The sequence below is a fragment of the Sporobolomyces salmoneus genome (genome assembly GCF_050403485.1).
Source record: "Sporobolomyces salmoneus JCM6883 DNA, S_salmoneus_JCM6883_v1_ctg19, whole genome shotgun sequence".
In the NCBI taxonomy this organism is placed as follows: Eukaryota; Fungi; Basidiomycota; class Microbotryomycetes; order Sporidiobolales; family Sporidiobolaceae; genus Sporobolomyces; species Sporobolomyces salmoneus.
In genome coordinates, this window is record NW_027481144.1 from 288241 (window position 1) to 301409 (window position 13169).

General features: G+C 51.8%; 5 protein-coding genes across 5 annotated transcripts; 2 read left to right on the forward strand and 3 right to left on the reverse strand.

Annotated features, from left to right (window-relative positions):
- Positions 1-254: 254 nt before the first annotated feature.
- RKR1 (ubiquitin-protein ligase RKR1) lies at positions 255-6161 on the forward strand (the record flags this gene model as incomplete). Its single annotated transcript, XM_076631779.1, has 11 exons — positions 255-695; positions 770-1538; positions 1605-3875; positions 3948-4327; positions 4390-4558; positions 4624-4937; positions 5000-5053; positions 5128-5284; positions 5351-5793; positions 5863-6036; positions 6108-6161. 11 exons carry the CDS (start codon positions 255-257, stop codon positions 6159-6161), a joined length of 5226 nt encoding a protein of 1741 aa, XP_076488350.1.
- Positions 6162-6401: 240 nt separating this feature from the next.
- On the reverse strand, positions 6402-7282 carry JCM6883_002101 (huntingtin-interacting protein K; the record flags this gene model as incomplete). The annotated part of the gene is made up of 4 exons (XM_076631780.1): positions 6402-6518; positions 6595-6866; positions 6952-7071; positions 7228-7282. 4 exons carry the CDS (start codon positions 7280-7282, stop codon positions 6402-6404), a joined length of 564 nt encoding a protein of 187 aa, XP_076488351.1.
- A 146-nt stretch (positions 7283-7428) lies between these two features.
- JCM6883_002102 (AHA1 family protein) lies at positions 7429-9129 on the forward strand (the record flags this gene model as incomplete). The annotated part of the gene is made up of 7 exons (XM_076631781.1): positions 7429-7462; positions 7595-7758; positions 7830-7848; positions 7926-8522; positions 8592-8692; positions 8759-8767; positions 8833-9129. The coding sequence occupies 7 exons, from the start codon at positions 7429-7431 to the stop codon at positions 9127-9129; spliced, it is 1221 nt and encodes a 406-aa protein (XP_076488352.1).
- Positions 9130-9538: 409 nt separating this feature from the next.
- JCM6883_002103 (uncharacterized protein) lies at positions 9539-10752 on the reverse strand (the record flags this gene model as incomplete). Its single annotated transcript, XM_076631782.1, has 3 exons — positions 9539-10200; positions 10277-10638; positions 10727-10752. 3 exons carry the CDS (start codon positions 10750-10752, stop codon positions 9539-9541), a joined length of 1050 nt encoding a protein of 349 aa, XP_076488353.1.
- Positions 10753-10975: 223 nt separating this feature from the next.
- On the reverse strand, positions 10976-12436 carry JCM6883_002104 (Nur1/Mug154 family protein; the record flags this gene model as incomplete). The annotated part of the gene is made up of 5 exons (XM_076631783.1): positions 10976-11278; positions 11341-11434; positions 11496-11710; positions 11771-12161; positions 12264-12436. The coding sequence occupies 5 exons, from the start codon at positions 12434-12436 to the stop codon at positions 10976-10978; spliced, it is 1176 nt and encodes a 391-aa protein (XP_076488354.1).
- Between the last annotated feature and the right edge of the window lie 733 nt (positions 12437-13169).

Here is a 13169-nt window from a genome sequence, read left to right on the forward strand (position 1 = left end):
GGCCGAGTGAAAGGTTCGATGTCGGATGAGGAAAAGTTCAAGTCGTGCCGAGCTTCAGGCCGCTGTCGCACTGATTCGCGGAGATTGTCAAGGACCCCGTAGACGGAGTACTAGGATGGGCAAGCGAGTTCGAGGTATAGAGAGGTAGATATGGAATTAGGGCTGTTGTATAGGCGATTGTAAACTTCTTGCCAGCGAAATGACATCAGCCGTCCTCTCCTTCTTCTCTTCTTGCCCACATACCTCCAGCCTCGATGGCCAAATCGAAATCATCAGCGTCATCAGCTACTCGCAAGAAGCAAGCAGCTAAACAGGCCAAGAAGAAGCAACAGAACGCAGAAGATGATGACTTGAACCCATCTCACACACCTCAGAAACCGCAACGAGGTCAGAAGAAGCAGAAGAAGGATCGTTTCGCACCGAAAGTCAAGTCCTACGTGCCCCCTCCACCGCCGCCGAAGGGAGCTCCCGATCCAGTCGACCTCTTTCTCGTCTCTCAAGGCAAGCAGATCGATCCCGAGTTGGTGGTTGTGCTACGAAGGTTACACAAGAAGGATGAGGCTACGATCGGAAAGGGAGTAGAAGGTTTCGATGCAGCTGTGAGGGAAGTTTTGAGGAGAGAACAGACGAAAGTGGGAGAAGATTGGGAACGCGAGCTGAAAGAGGAGGAGATCCTAGAATGTGTTGCAGTATGGGTCAGTGCAATCTCTGCGACCGTGTGAAAGTGCGTCGTTGAAGCGGGAGCTCACTCGCATTTCGATTTTCGCAGGCTCATCATTTCCCTCGACTCGCTCTCCACCCTTCTCGACGACTCCGCCTCTCGGTACACTCTCTTCACTCTCTACTATCTTCCGCATCGACTCCGCTGCTCAAGTATACCCGAAGCGCTCTATTGTCAGCCCTCTGGACCGATCAACCGAATTATGTCGGAGCTTGGTGCGTTACGGCATTCGACAGCGATCGAACGCTTCGCAACCAAGCATTCAGAACGTTCGAGAGCGTACTTCTACCCATCTCCACATCGGCAGAACAGGAGGAGGTCGAAGAGTCAGAAGGAATTAATCTCGTCGAGCAGGCAGAATCCGTTACTCAATTCGCTTTCTCCCTCATTCTCGGCTCGCCCTCGAACGATACTCCAGGCTCAGAAACTCCTGAAGATCCAGCATTCCTTCGCACTTCCGCAATCTCGGCCCTCGTCTACCTCATGCAGAAACTACCTCGTCCTCTACCTCTAGAAGAAAACACGATCGAAACTCTGATGGGAGAAGAGATGTGGGACATGCTCGCAGTCCGCGATCAAGAGCGTACTGGCGAGAAGGAACAACCGAAGATGGTGCGACGAGCTTTGTACGAATTGCTCGGAGCCGTAGTCGCGAGGGATGAGGATTTGATGATCATTCCGAGAAAGGATGAGGAGGAAGAGGAGGGAGGCGACGAGGAAGAGAACGACGAGCGACTACGAACGATCAGTCGACTTGTGCTCGAGAACTGCTGGACAGAAGAAGAAGGGTGGCCGGGTATTATTGGGTTCCTTCGACGTAAGTGATGTCTTCCTCCTCTACTCGACGCCAATTGCTGATCGGCTCGTAACTACGCGTGGACAGGTTATCCTCAAGCTTGGACCCTTGCCGATATCGCGCTCGATTCGGCACCTTCTGTCGACGAAGAGAACGACGACGAAGAAGAAGAAGAAACAGAAACATCCACTTCGACATCGGCTTTCACTCCTTCTCCGACTCTCACCCGATTGTTCAGTCATCTCGCCCTCGCTTGCTCTTCGCATCCTACCCCTCTCTACCCAACGATCCTACTTCTTCTCTCCACTATTCCCGACACCGTCCTCCCAACTTCAGGCCCATTCGCTTCCACCGCTCTCAACTTGCTCTTTGAGAACTTCTACTCGGCATATTCCTCGAGAGCAGTCACGATTGGGGGCGTCGCAGCGGGAGAAGCTTGGTTGGGAGCTTTGCTCGAGTGTTTGGTTTTCGAAACATCGAAAGTTGAGGACGTTGCGGTCTCGCAGGAACTTGTGAAAGAATGGGTCGGACGAGTGTGGAGAGCGTTCTTAAACGTTGGAGAAGAAGCAAAGACTCGAGGGTTGGCTTCGAGGAGGACGGCGGAAGAGATCGAGAAAACTCTGACACGGTTCGCCTCGAGGGAAGACAAAGGAGCGTTCAACACCGCATGGGAAATCGTCGAGAAGGAAGCTCTACGGTTGTTCTCGCAGGAGGACACGAATGAGAAATCGCTCGAGGCGCTCGTGATGGCGTTGAAAGCGATTCGTAGGTCAACCTCGGACGAAGTCAAGGAAGATGGGAGGGAGTTGGCGAAGAAACAAGTACAGGCAGCGATTACGGCGATTCAACAAGGTCAGGATGAAAGGAGGGAGGACATGCTCAAATTCCTCGCTTCAACCAAGGATCTCGTCAAAGACGACCCCGAAGTGCAACAGCAGCTCGACGATCTCTGCCTCCAACATCTCGCCGCCTATATCTCCACATCGACTCACTCCCTCTCCTTACTCGTCTCCCACCTCGCAACGACCTCGCCCGAATCTCGTTCTTCGATTTGGAAATCCCTCTTCGCAACTTCGCCTGCGCCTCTCGTGTTCCTACGCCTCATCGACTCCGTCTCACACGCTCGTCTCGACGACGAACTACCGAGCGCGGAACTCGACACGGAAGTCGTCAAAATGGCTCAGAAAGTTCTATCTCCCGGAAGGTCAGGATCTGAAGACGAACTCGAAGTTCTTCGACGAATCATGCTCCATCCGAAACCTTTTGTCGATGCGTCCCTTCCCAAACAACTCGTCACTCTCGCTATCGAATCTCTTACGACTTCAATTTCTTCCGTCCTGACAAGCTCATCCTCACCATCGACGTCCTCACTCTCCCCTCTCGTCCCGGCAACCGCTCTCGTCGCCAACTACACACAAACAAACGACAACAGTCGCGATGTAGCAGCTTCCGACTCGGCCGTCGTTGCTCTATCGCAAGTCGGCTATCTCCTTCCCCTCTGTCGGATCGATTCCTTCGTCCAAGGTGAAGCAGTCGCTGCCGCTCAACAAGCATGGCAAGAAGTCGCACAATCTGGAGAAGACGAAATGATCAGCCGAGCGATGGTTTCTCTGAAATCTCTGCTCTCGAACGTCAAAGCCCGACCATCGGCGATCGAAATCGTTCAAGCTGCGTCCGACATCCTCTCAACCTCGCCCTCGACTCAAATCTCCCTCTCTTCTCTACTCCCGAGTCTCGAAGAACTCAGCGAACTTTTCTCCAAGCTCTCGCTCGCTGAGCCTTCCCCAGCTCTCTCAGTCCTCGAGCCTCTCGTCTGCGCAACCGACGCTTCCTCCTCTCCATATCCCTCCGCCGTTGACTCGGCCTTCCTCTCTGCCTACCCTCGAGCACTCCTCGGTTTCCTCGAAATCGCCTCTCGCGATCTTTCTCTCGCCCGCAAATCACTCTGGATCGTCCCTCACCTCCTCCTGTTTACTCTCTGCGCCAAAGATCAACTATCGCTCTCCAACGTAGCGACTGGAATGTTCGGCGCTTCAATCACGCCCGAAATCCTCGAACGTCTCATCGCTTCCGGCGAAGGAGCGAGTTCCTACCTCCTCAGTTCGGCAACAAATTCGCTCAGTGACGGATGGCACGCTCAAGCAGTCACTCACTTACGGTCGAAGGAACCGTTGCCGACGGAAGACCAACTGCTCGCGGTTCTCGATGGACTCGCGAGACAGGCGAAAGGAATGCACGCGAAAGCTATCTACGCCCAACGAGCCGTCTCGATCGTTCTCAGCTCTGCTTTACGATACTCGGAAAGTGGTGCACAAGATGCTGAGCGATGGCTCGCTCTCGCACAGAATTCCCCCTCCGGTAAGTTTAGGCTTTTTCTCGCTGCCTCTTTCCAGTCGAGAGCTAACCGTCGAAATCTTCGTTCTCGCTCAGCTCCTGGATTCTCCTGCGCCATTCTCTCCGCAATTAGGCCGATCCTCCTCGAAACACCTCGATTCGAACGGTATCAGAACGAACTCGCAGCTTCCCTCGCCGGTGTCTCTCCCTCTCAACTCGATTCGAAAGGTCTCCCACTCCTTCGTCAGATCCTCGCTGTTGCTCCTCCAGCCGACGCGCCCATCATCTTTTTACCTCAGCAGCGAACCATGTTCCTCGTTCAAGCGATCCAGAAATGGATCGGAAGTGACGAAGGTTTACCCGAAGAGGCGAATGCGGCAACTCTCAAGCTCCTCAGTCATCTCGTCGCCATCATTCAGGATCTGAGCGGCAGTCATTGGGATCTCGTGTTTGACTTGATCGAAAGTAACCTCGATGTGAGTGACTTCGATGGTCTCGTTTCCAGCACGGCCGCTGATCTTGCGACTCTTTTATCTAGGCGGCTGATTGGGACGAACCAACGACACTACCGGCCGTCTATCAGTCCTGCTTACTACTCGCTCAGATGAAGGACCTCTCGAGTTCGAATGCTGAATTGAGAGCGGTCGCGAAGGATCGAGTCGTTTCTTGCCTCGAACTCGTTCTTCACTTGTTCGTTTCTCGTCCAGGTAAGCTTCATTCCCGCCCGCTCTTCTGCGAGTGGGACGACAGAGACTGATCTCTACTCTGACAGTCTCGCAAGAGCGCAACGCTCCGAGAGCCGAAGTCGTTTCGACAATGGCTCGACTCGTCATGGACTTGCCTCCGAAGCTTTTGACGATGGACAAATCGTTCGAGCAGCTTCTCCGACTCCTTCAAGATCCGTCCCTCGCTGTTCAAATCTCTTCGTACGATCTCCTGAGAAGAGTCGTACAGAAGCATGTCGAGGATTTGGTCGTCGAAGTCGAATTGGATACCGAGGAGAAGATCGAAATCCAATTACCTCGGACGCTCGTCAACCTGCTGCAGACCAAACTTGACGGAGATGAGATGGACTCGCCGGAGAAGGTTAGTCGTCGCGACTCTGCATCATCTTTCAAGGCTGAATTGACTGTGTTTTGCTTCTTCAGGCTTCGACTTACTTGCTCGCCTGGCTCACTGCTTTCGCCTTCTTCGGTCCCGCTGTGAGCTGCATAATCCTCTGACTTTCCTCCTCTACGTGTATTCGACGCTGATGACGCTGCTTTATGACTTTCAGTCGCCCCGGATACGATCAGCCTACATTGATCAGCTTCGCAACGATGACCTCGTCACCTCGTCCCTTCTTCCTTCTCTCTTCGGCCTTTTGAACCTCAGTGACCGAACGCGACCAACGGATCTTTCTCCTTGGGCGATTGATGACTTCCATCTCGAAGGTGAGAGACATTTGACATTCCCAGTTGACGAGTTGTACTGACAGACCCTCGCGCTCTTTAAACTAGTTGTTGAGACCCTCGAACCTCAAACCCTACCTGTCTTCGCCGCTCACGTTTACTACCGCGCACTTCAAGCAGTTCCGTCTGTCATTCGCACGTATTGGGCTTCTCTCCAAAACCTTCAACTCTCTCGAACGATTCAATCCTTCACTTCCCGCAACTTCTCACCTCTCCTCATCGCTGCCGAGCTTTCGTCACTTCGGGATCCCGCTTCCGACACGGGCAAACAGTTGCGAGACAACGACGATTTCGCGGTCAAAGTTGCGGCGGGAGCGAACGAAGTCAAATGCACGTTCGTTGTCGATGAGGAAACGATGGAGATTGGGATCAAGGTTCCGAGCGAGTTCCCCCTCGTCGGAGTCGAAGTAAAGGACGTTCGAAAAGTCGGAGTGACGGATAAACAATGGAGAGCGTGGTTGTTGGCAATGCAACAAGTCATTTCGACTCAGGTCAGTCCCGCTGCCCTCACTATCCTTCACTCGAATCGTACTGAGCGGCTTCTGAGTTGTCTCTGACAGTCCGCCGCCATCGCCGATGCATTACTCCTCTTCAAACGAAACGTGACACTCCATTTCGAAGGAGTCGAAAGTTGTGCGATCTGTTACTCGACCGTTTCGACTGTCGATCGTTCTCTCCCTTCAAAATCGTACAAGACGTGCGAGAACAAATTCCATGCTGGTTGTCTCTACAAGGTACGCTTCCTTTCCCTTTCAAGTTTCTTTCTCGTTCTTCATTCACCCGATTGACACGCACGATCTTTTAGTGGTTCACGACGAGTCACTCTTCGACTTGTCCTTTGTGTAGGCAGATCATGTAAAGAAGGAGGGAGATCGGATGATGGTGTCGACCTTTGCAAATCGAAAAGTACATAGAATGAATATTCACTCTTGTCGTCTGTCTTCCGTCTGCGTGTTTGTCGCGAGCCGATCACTCGGACAGAAGCAGAAGAGCCTTCGCTACGCATCTCCGCTCGAGTGAAACCATAGACACAGACAGGACAAAAAATGATTGCGAGCGAAAGATAACGACAAAAAGTACTTCAAAGAGCGCAAACTACTTATGCTAGAGCTTCGTCTATTGGACTTGTCAGGTCCCTCAAAGTAGCAACGACATCCCCTTTGTGCGCTCTCAGTGACTTGGCCGCGACGTCCCTTTTCACGTCGAGATTCGAAGTCTGTGAGAAGGCAACGGTATTAGCTCGAGATCGCACGGTTTCTCCAGCTCAGGACGCTCGGTCAATACCAACTCACGATATAAGCCAAATCTTGTTTGTTCATCTTGAACCCGCTCTCTCCTTCCTTCTTCTCCTCCGTTCCGTTCACTTCTCCCTCCTTCTTCTCTCCTGACTCCGTCTCGATCATTCCGACTCTCGATGGACCCGGTTGACCCTCCGCTACTGGTCTCGGTGCTTGTTCGAGCGCGACGACTCGATAGCCCTCATCGAACGCCGATTGATCATATCCTATCCGTTGAATCGAACCTCCTGGTGCGAGAATGTTTGCTGATGAATCGACCCAGTACTCTATAAATTAACATCCAATAAGGGTATCGTCAGCTTCGAGTGGGAGGACGGAAAGAGAGGGAGAGGAAGTTGAGAGGGAGCTCACGAGTGACATTCGGTCGGATTCCTCGTCCACTTCGGGTTGAACTGATTCCTACTCCGGTAGCGGCTGCTTGGGCTTGTTGGGCAGCGGCCTCCTGTTGTGCTGCAGCTGCGGCGGCGGCGGCTAAGAGATCGAGAGTTTGGAGTAGGTGAAAGTACGGCAAAGACGGACGAGAGTGGGTCAGAAGTTGTCGGGAGAGGTTCAGGAAAGATGATACAGCTCGTCAGCATGCACCTTAGCAGCTGGAGTCGGGTAGAGAGACACGATGAGGGGACTGACCTTTGCGTTTTTGAGCGGCTGCGGTCGCTGCTGCTTTCGCTTTGGCTTTGAGCATTCTTGTATGGATCTAGGGTTCGTTCTGAAGGGTCGGACCAAGGTCTAGCTTGAGTTTGCCGGATTTGAATGATGAGAGAAGCTCATGGAAACTTGGGGAGTTTCCTTCAACTCTACCCTTCACTTCAACCTCCCGAGCTTAGCAATATGTCCAATTTGAGTCACGGTATCAAGCACTGGCGTGAGTCGTTCCCTTCCCCGCTCTTCCGAGTTCTCAAAACTGACGAAACTATTCGCTCATCTCTTGCTACATCTCTCGACTGCTCTCCCACTCCCTCCTCACGATCATACGGTGCACGATGATCCAAATCAGACTGGAGAACCAAGGGAGTTGAACCCTGGGCGAAACAATGGTTCATTGACAACTTGGTCGGAACTGAAGCGAATGGAGTCGAAATCGTCGAAGTGACAGACGTAGAAGGTGACTGTGAGCTTGGAATGAGGAAGTCTAAACTCATTACGGTGTACGATCAAAAGGTGAGTCGAAAGTTTTCTCACGGATTCGGAATTCAAGCTGAATTCCGTATTGTAACTTTCGGTTTCAACAGGTCTCGATGAAGTGGAAAGGCGAGTCTCACGAAGACGTGTTCAACCCAAGCTAGTAGAGAGTACGAGCTGACGTTTACGCGTTTTCGCACCCGCAGCTACCACGACTGAAGGAGAGGAAGTTACCGGAACTCTCATCGCGCTCGAAGTTGCTCACGACATGGACGAAGACGAATACAAATTCGAAGCCTCCATCACTTCCGGCAGCGGCAAGGAAGCCGATGCGTTCTACCTTACGGCGAAACGAGCCCTAGCCGACAAACTTCGACCGAAATTCCAACAATTCCCGAAAGACATGGTCGCGACTCACGGTAAAGATCTCCTCGATGCCGCTGCCAACGAAGCCAACAACGCTACTTCTTCGGCTGAGAACTTTGGAGCGAGCACTCCTGCAGCCCCTTCTACTTCAACCTCCGCACCGGTTGCATCGGCTTCGAAATCGACCTCTTCCTCGAAACCTACCTCGACCGCTATCGTTCGAGCTACGGGAGAATTCCAAGCCGATGCCGCTACTCTTTGGGACTTCCTGACGAACGCCGACAAGATCCCCGTATGGACTCGAAACCCGGCAAAGATGGCACCGCAAGTCGACGCCGAGATGGAACTGTTCGGAGGAAACATCAGGGGGAAAGTCGTTGAAGTCGAGGCACCGAAGAAGATCGTCACTACTTGGAGAGCTCCCACCTGGCCTGACAGTACGCGTTCCTCCGATTTCATTCGTCTCGTTCTTTGACTGATTCTCGATTTGACCCGTTCGATCGCAGATCATTACGGTACCCTCGAAACTACCCTGGATCAAGGCTCAAACTCTACTACTCTCAATCTGAAATTATCCGGTGTCCCAATCGGCAAGGAAGACGAGACTGTGAGTTTCAGTTCCCTGCCTCCCGCTCCGCGCAATCCTGACTGACTCGGGACTCTCTTTTCGCAGGAACAAAACGTACGGCTCTCTCCTCCTTCAGCTATTCCCCTCGTCTACTGACTCTAGCCTCTCATTGTCAACAGCTCCAAACGTTCTACATTCGCGGCTTACAAGCGATCGGGTTAGGCCTTTCTTCTCTCACTACTGCTTCCACCACGCACTCCTCCACTTCTCTCTCCTCTCCCGTCCATCCTCCACCTCTCCTCGAGCCCTCGACGCACGCACCTCGATCAACAAGACCAAACCCGAAGAAGAAGAGTTCGCAAGTGAATCGATGGACTTTTGCGAATGTTGGGACTTTTGTCGCTTCGTTTGGGCTGATTTTGGGGATGGGAGCTGCGTTCTATTATGGTCCGAGTGGTCCTGGTTCGAAGAAATGATTGACTAGCTCGCAAGGGGGAGGTTAGCGAGGCGCGAGGGAGGGAGGAACGGAGGAACGGAGACAGAACAGGTTCGCTTTACTACTGAATAAGGACAGCGTGTGACTGATCTCGAATTCTGTTTTGTTTGTATGGTCGACAGACTTGGAGCTATTCTTTAAGCATTTTTCCCTCCTTCGTTTCTTCCTCAATCGCAATCAAAGTCTTTTTTAGTACCAATCAATCGCTCTCTCTCGTTTTACTCCTTCCATTGCAAGCTATTCAAAGTCATTAATCTCGAAGTGTATTCTCTCTCCGTGAAGAGGCGATCAGCGAGGGTGAGAAACTGGGTTGGAATGACAACAAGCGGACAAAAGAGAAAAAGATAGAATAGAAGCGACTACGAGCGACGATCATGGACAGGGAGGAATTACTTCGACTTCTTCCCCGACTTGGCCTTCGATTTCGTCGTGCCCGTAGCCTTGTCGACAGCCTTTGCGATTTTGCCCGCCATCAACTCTGCCTGAATCCTCGCAAACTCGTCCTCGGTCGGTTCCTCTTCTTTCTTCTTCTTACTCTTACCTTCAGCGTCTCCTCCTGTCGATCCACGCTTCTTCTTCCCACCTCCGGATTGACCACCATATTTCGCCTCGAGTGAATCTACCAACGAGTTCATTCGTTTGTTTCGATTTCCTTGAATCAAAGCTTTCAAAGCTGCCTCATCACCATCTCCTTCTCCTTCTCCCTCCTCTTCTTGATTCTGCTTCCCTTTCCCCTTCCCCTTTGATTTTGATGAACCGTTCCCACCGTACAATTTATCGTGAACTCCCAATTCTTTTGCCAATTTCTCTGCTTCTTTCGCTTCCTTTTCCGCTCGTTTCTTCCTCTCCCCTCTCCCCTTCGTGTCCTTACTAGTCTTTTTCCATTTCTTCGTCTCTTCGAGTTGTCCGGATGAAATGGCAGAGTTGATCAATTCGATGAAACGAGTTTCGTCCGAATCGGTTGAACACATGATTGATGAGAGGATCAATTCGAGATCTCCCTGAGAGGTATTGTAGGCATCGTAGAGATCTTGCGTTTCCTCCTCCGAGCCTGTTCGAGTCCGAGCGAATGAATCAGCTCAAGCACGGTCAAAGTTTTGCGAGAAGTCATTTCATTTCGAGCTGACCTTGATATTTCTTCCTAAATTCTTCAATACTCTCCCCCGTAACTTCTCCCTGCCACAACTCCTTGAAGTAATCCCTCCACTCCGCCTCCGTTTTCGCTCCCTCACCAGAACTCCCCTCCTCAGTAGATCCCGTTCGATCATACCTCTCCCTCCTCGCTTGATCCTTCAAGACGGAATAGGCAAACCCAATCTGTTGGAATTTGCGCGTAGCTTCTTCGGGGGAGAGACCGGAAGAGGAGGCTTTGTCCGGGTGAGAGAGGAGGGAAAGGCGGCGATAGGAACGCTTGAGATCCTCCGGGGACGCGTCTTCGGGAACGGAAAGGACGGAATAGAGCGAGGGGATCGGATCGGAGCCTGGGAAGCTGCGAGAATACGGGAAGAGGGAGACGAAGACGCGTTGAGACGTGAGTCTGAGATGAAGAGAGAGGAGAGTAAAGGGAAGGAGCTTACAAAGTACGAGCTGGATCGTCTGACATTCTCGCTTTGCTCGGCGGTGTGCGTTTCAAAGGTTAAAGGTTGAAGCGAAGAGGAGCAAGTGACGAAACGCTTGCTTGAGTGTTTTCGACAACTTCTTTTCGCTTCGCAATCTAGGAGCACGACCTTCTCTCCAGTACACCGTACGGAAGAGTCCGAGAGGATGCAGCAGTAAGAAATCACAAACAAAAAACCAAAATTATCCATGCGAACTTTCATTTTTCTTCAACCCAGCATTTCCGTATGTCTCCTTCTCCTCCTACTCGGTGTCGTCGACGTTCTGTTGCCCTCCGGTGTAGCACCCATACTTTCCCTCCCTACTCCCCCAGCACCACCATCAGACGACGAGTAAATCTTCTCCTTCTTCCAATCGATAAACTCCAATTCTTCCGTCGAAACTCCAACGTCCCTCTTCTGTCTGAACACTTTAGGGTAGACGAACGTCGAGTTGTATTCGTGCATCGTTTCGGTAGAGAGGATTTGACGATCTTTTAGTAGGGTCGAGTAGAGGTGAACTAGGGAGAAAATCTACCAGATGATGCGTGATTAGTTTGGGAGGATGAGGAGTTGGGAGGAGGAGGATTGCTTACGAGGAAGAGTAGGGATGGACCGATGATGAGGAACGGGATGAAAGTAGAGGGCGCGAGGAAATGATACATGAGAGCGATTGGTGGAGGGTAACCACTAAGGAAACGGAAACCGTTTTGAGCTTTGCCCAGATGAGAACTAGACGGTCGAGACTTACGTGAAGAGCCTGAGGGACCATAGAACGTATTCAGGGGTCCAGACGTACAACTCTTGGATTGGGAACGAGTGAGGTTCTTCTGCTACTTCGGTTGGCGAGAATCCAATTTTGGTGAGAATAAAGTCTTTCGCTTGCGCGAGCAAAGGTTTCTTCGGAGGTGCTTGAGGTGAAAATCGTAGAGTAGCTGATTTGGCGTTTGGGGATGATAGTGGATCCTAGAACGAACGATCCAGGTCAGCAATTCCTTCCTTCGAGAGACTTTGAAAGGAACTCACTTTTCTCAACATCAACTGATATTTCCGTCTCCTACTCGCCAGATAAACCGCATTCCCAACACTGATCAACACGAGTACCACACTCAGACTCCACCCAAGCCATCCTCCTCCGTACCATGAACTCGCATTCGCACTCCCAGTCTTCAACGCCGCGAATCTCGCATCCGCGTCCATCTGCGCCGCCTGTCTCGCGTACCTCGAAGCGGCCGCCACTTCTCTCGAAGACCATAGCGTCGAGATTGGAGGGAGAGCCGAATAGAAGTGAGGGAGTCGAATCAGGAAATGGAGAGAATTGAACCCTATCGCGAGTGGATAACCCGCTTGATCGAACGAGAGGTCTTGGATAGATGTTTCGAGCGATAAGAACCGATTCGAAACCCAATCTTTCGCTCTACTCGTGCCATAGGGAGGGAAGGGAAAGATGTTTGATCAACTTTCAAGTTCGAGTCTCTTGTGGAAGAGAGGCGTGTGAATAGAACAAGGGATGACTGACTTGTCTGGGAGTGATTTGTGTCTGATCTTACGTGGACTACGTACGGCAAGTCCTTCTGCCGCGAGAACTCGTCCGAGAGGAGTACCGGGAACTCGACCCAGACCACCGCCTGCGCGAGTCGGAGTACCGGCTAGGTTACTTGATGAATGACGAGATCGTAGTGGTGTGCTCATTGGGAGCTCGAGGGTCTGAGAAGTAGGAGAAAGCGAGCGTTTTTGGATTTGCTTCCTTCAACATTACCACCGTCCCGAATCTCGCTCTACGCTGTATGGAGGACTACCAGAACTCAACAAACTACCGCCAAAGACGACCCTGAGGCAGCGTGCGCTCCAGCCGGACCCAGATGCGTTGTTTCCGCCAAATGCCAGTTCGATCAATCGTCAATCGTCACCTCTACCACGCACTGGAACGGACACGCTGCAGGCTGAGTGAGCCGACTGTTACGAGAGCCAACGACGTCAATCGGCCCCACCCAAATATCGCTATTTCGAGCTCAGCAGGTTATCAAAGCTTTCCACTCCTGAGGAACCGCATCAGCAAAGCAGATTCCAGAGATCAAAACCGTTAGCTCTCAATACCAACCGTAGACAACAACTAGCTCCCTTTCCTCCCCTTTGCCCTCTCTTTCTCCACCCTTTTCCGATTTCGACTTCCCTCTTCAATGCGAATGTGACCAGACTACCATCTTATCCTTGCCAGAATGCGCGTCTCTTGGTACGTATTCTCTCCTTCCGCTATTGAATCCGAGTTATATCAGCTAATCTTCCCGCTGCTCTTCCCATGTCATTCCCAGCTTCTCTTTCCCCGATCCAATCATGCCGCGAATATGTCAACATCTCCTCTGTACAACCTGTCTACATCGAGCACTCGACCTTTCCTCGGCAAGAATCTGGAATCGAAGGGAAG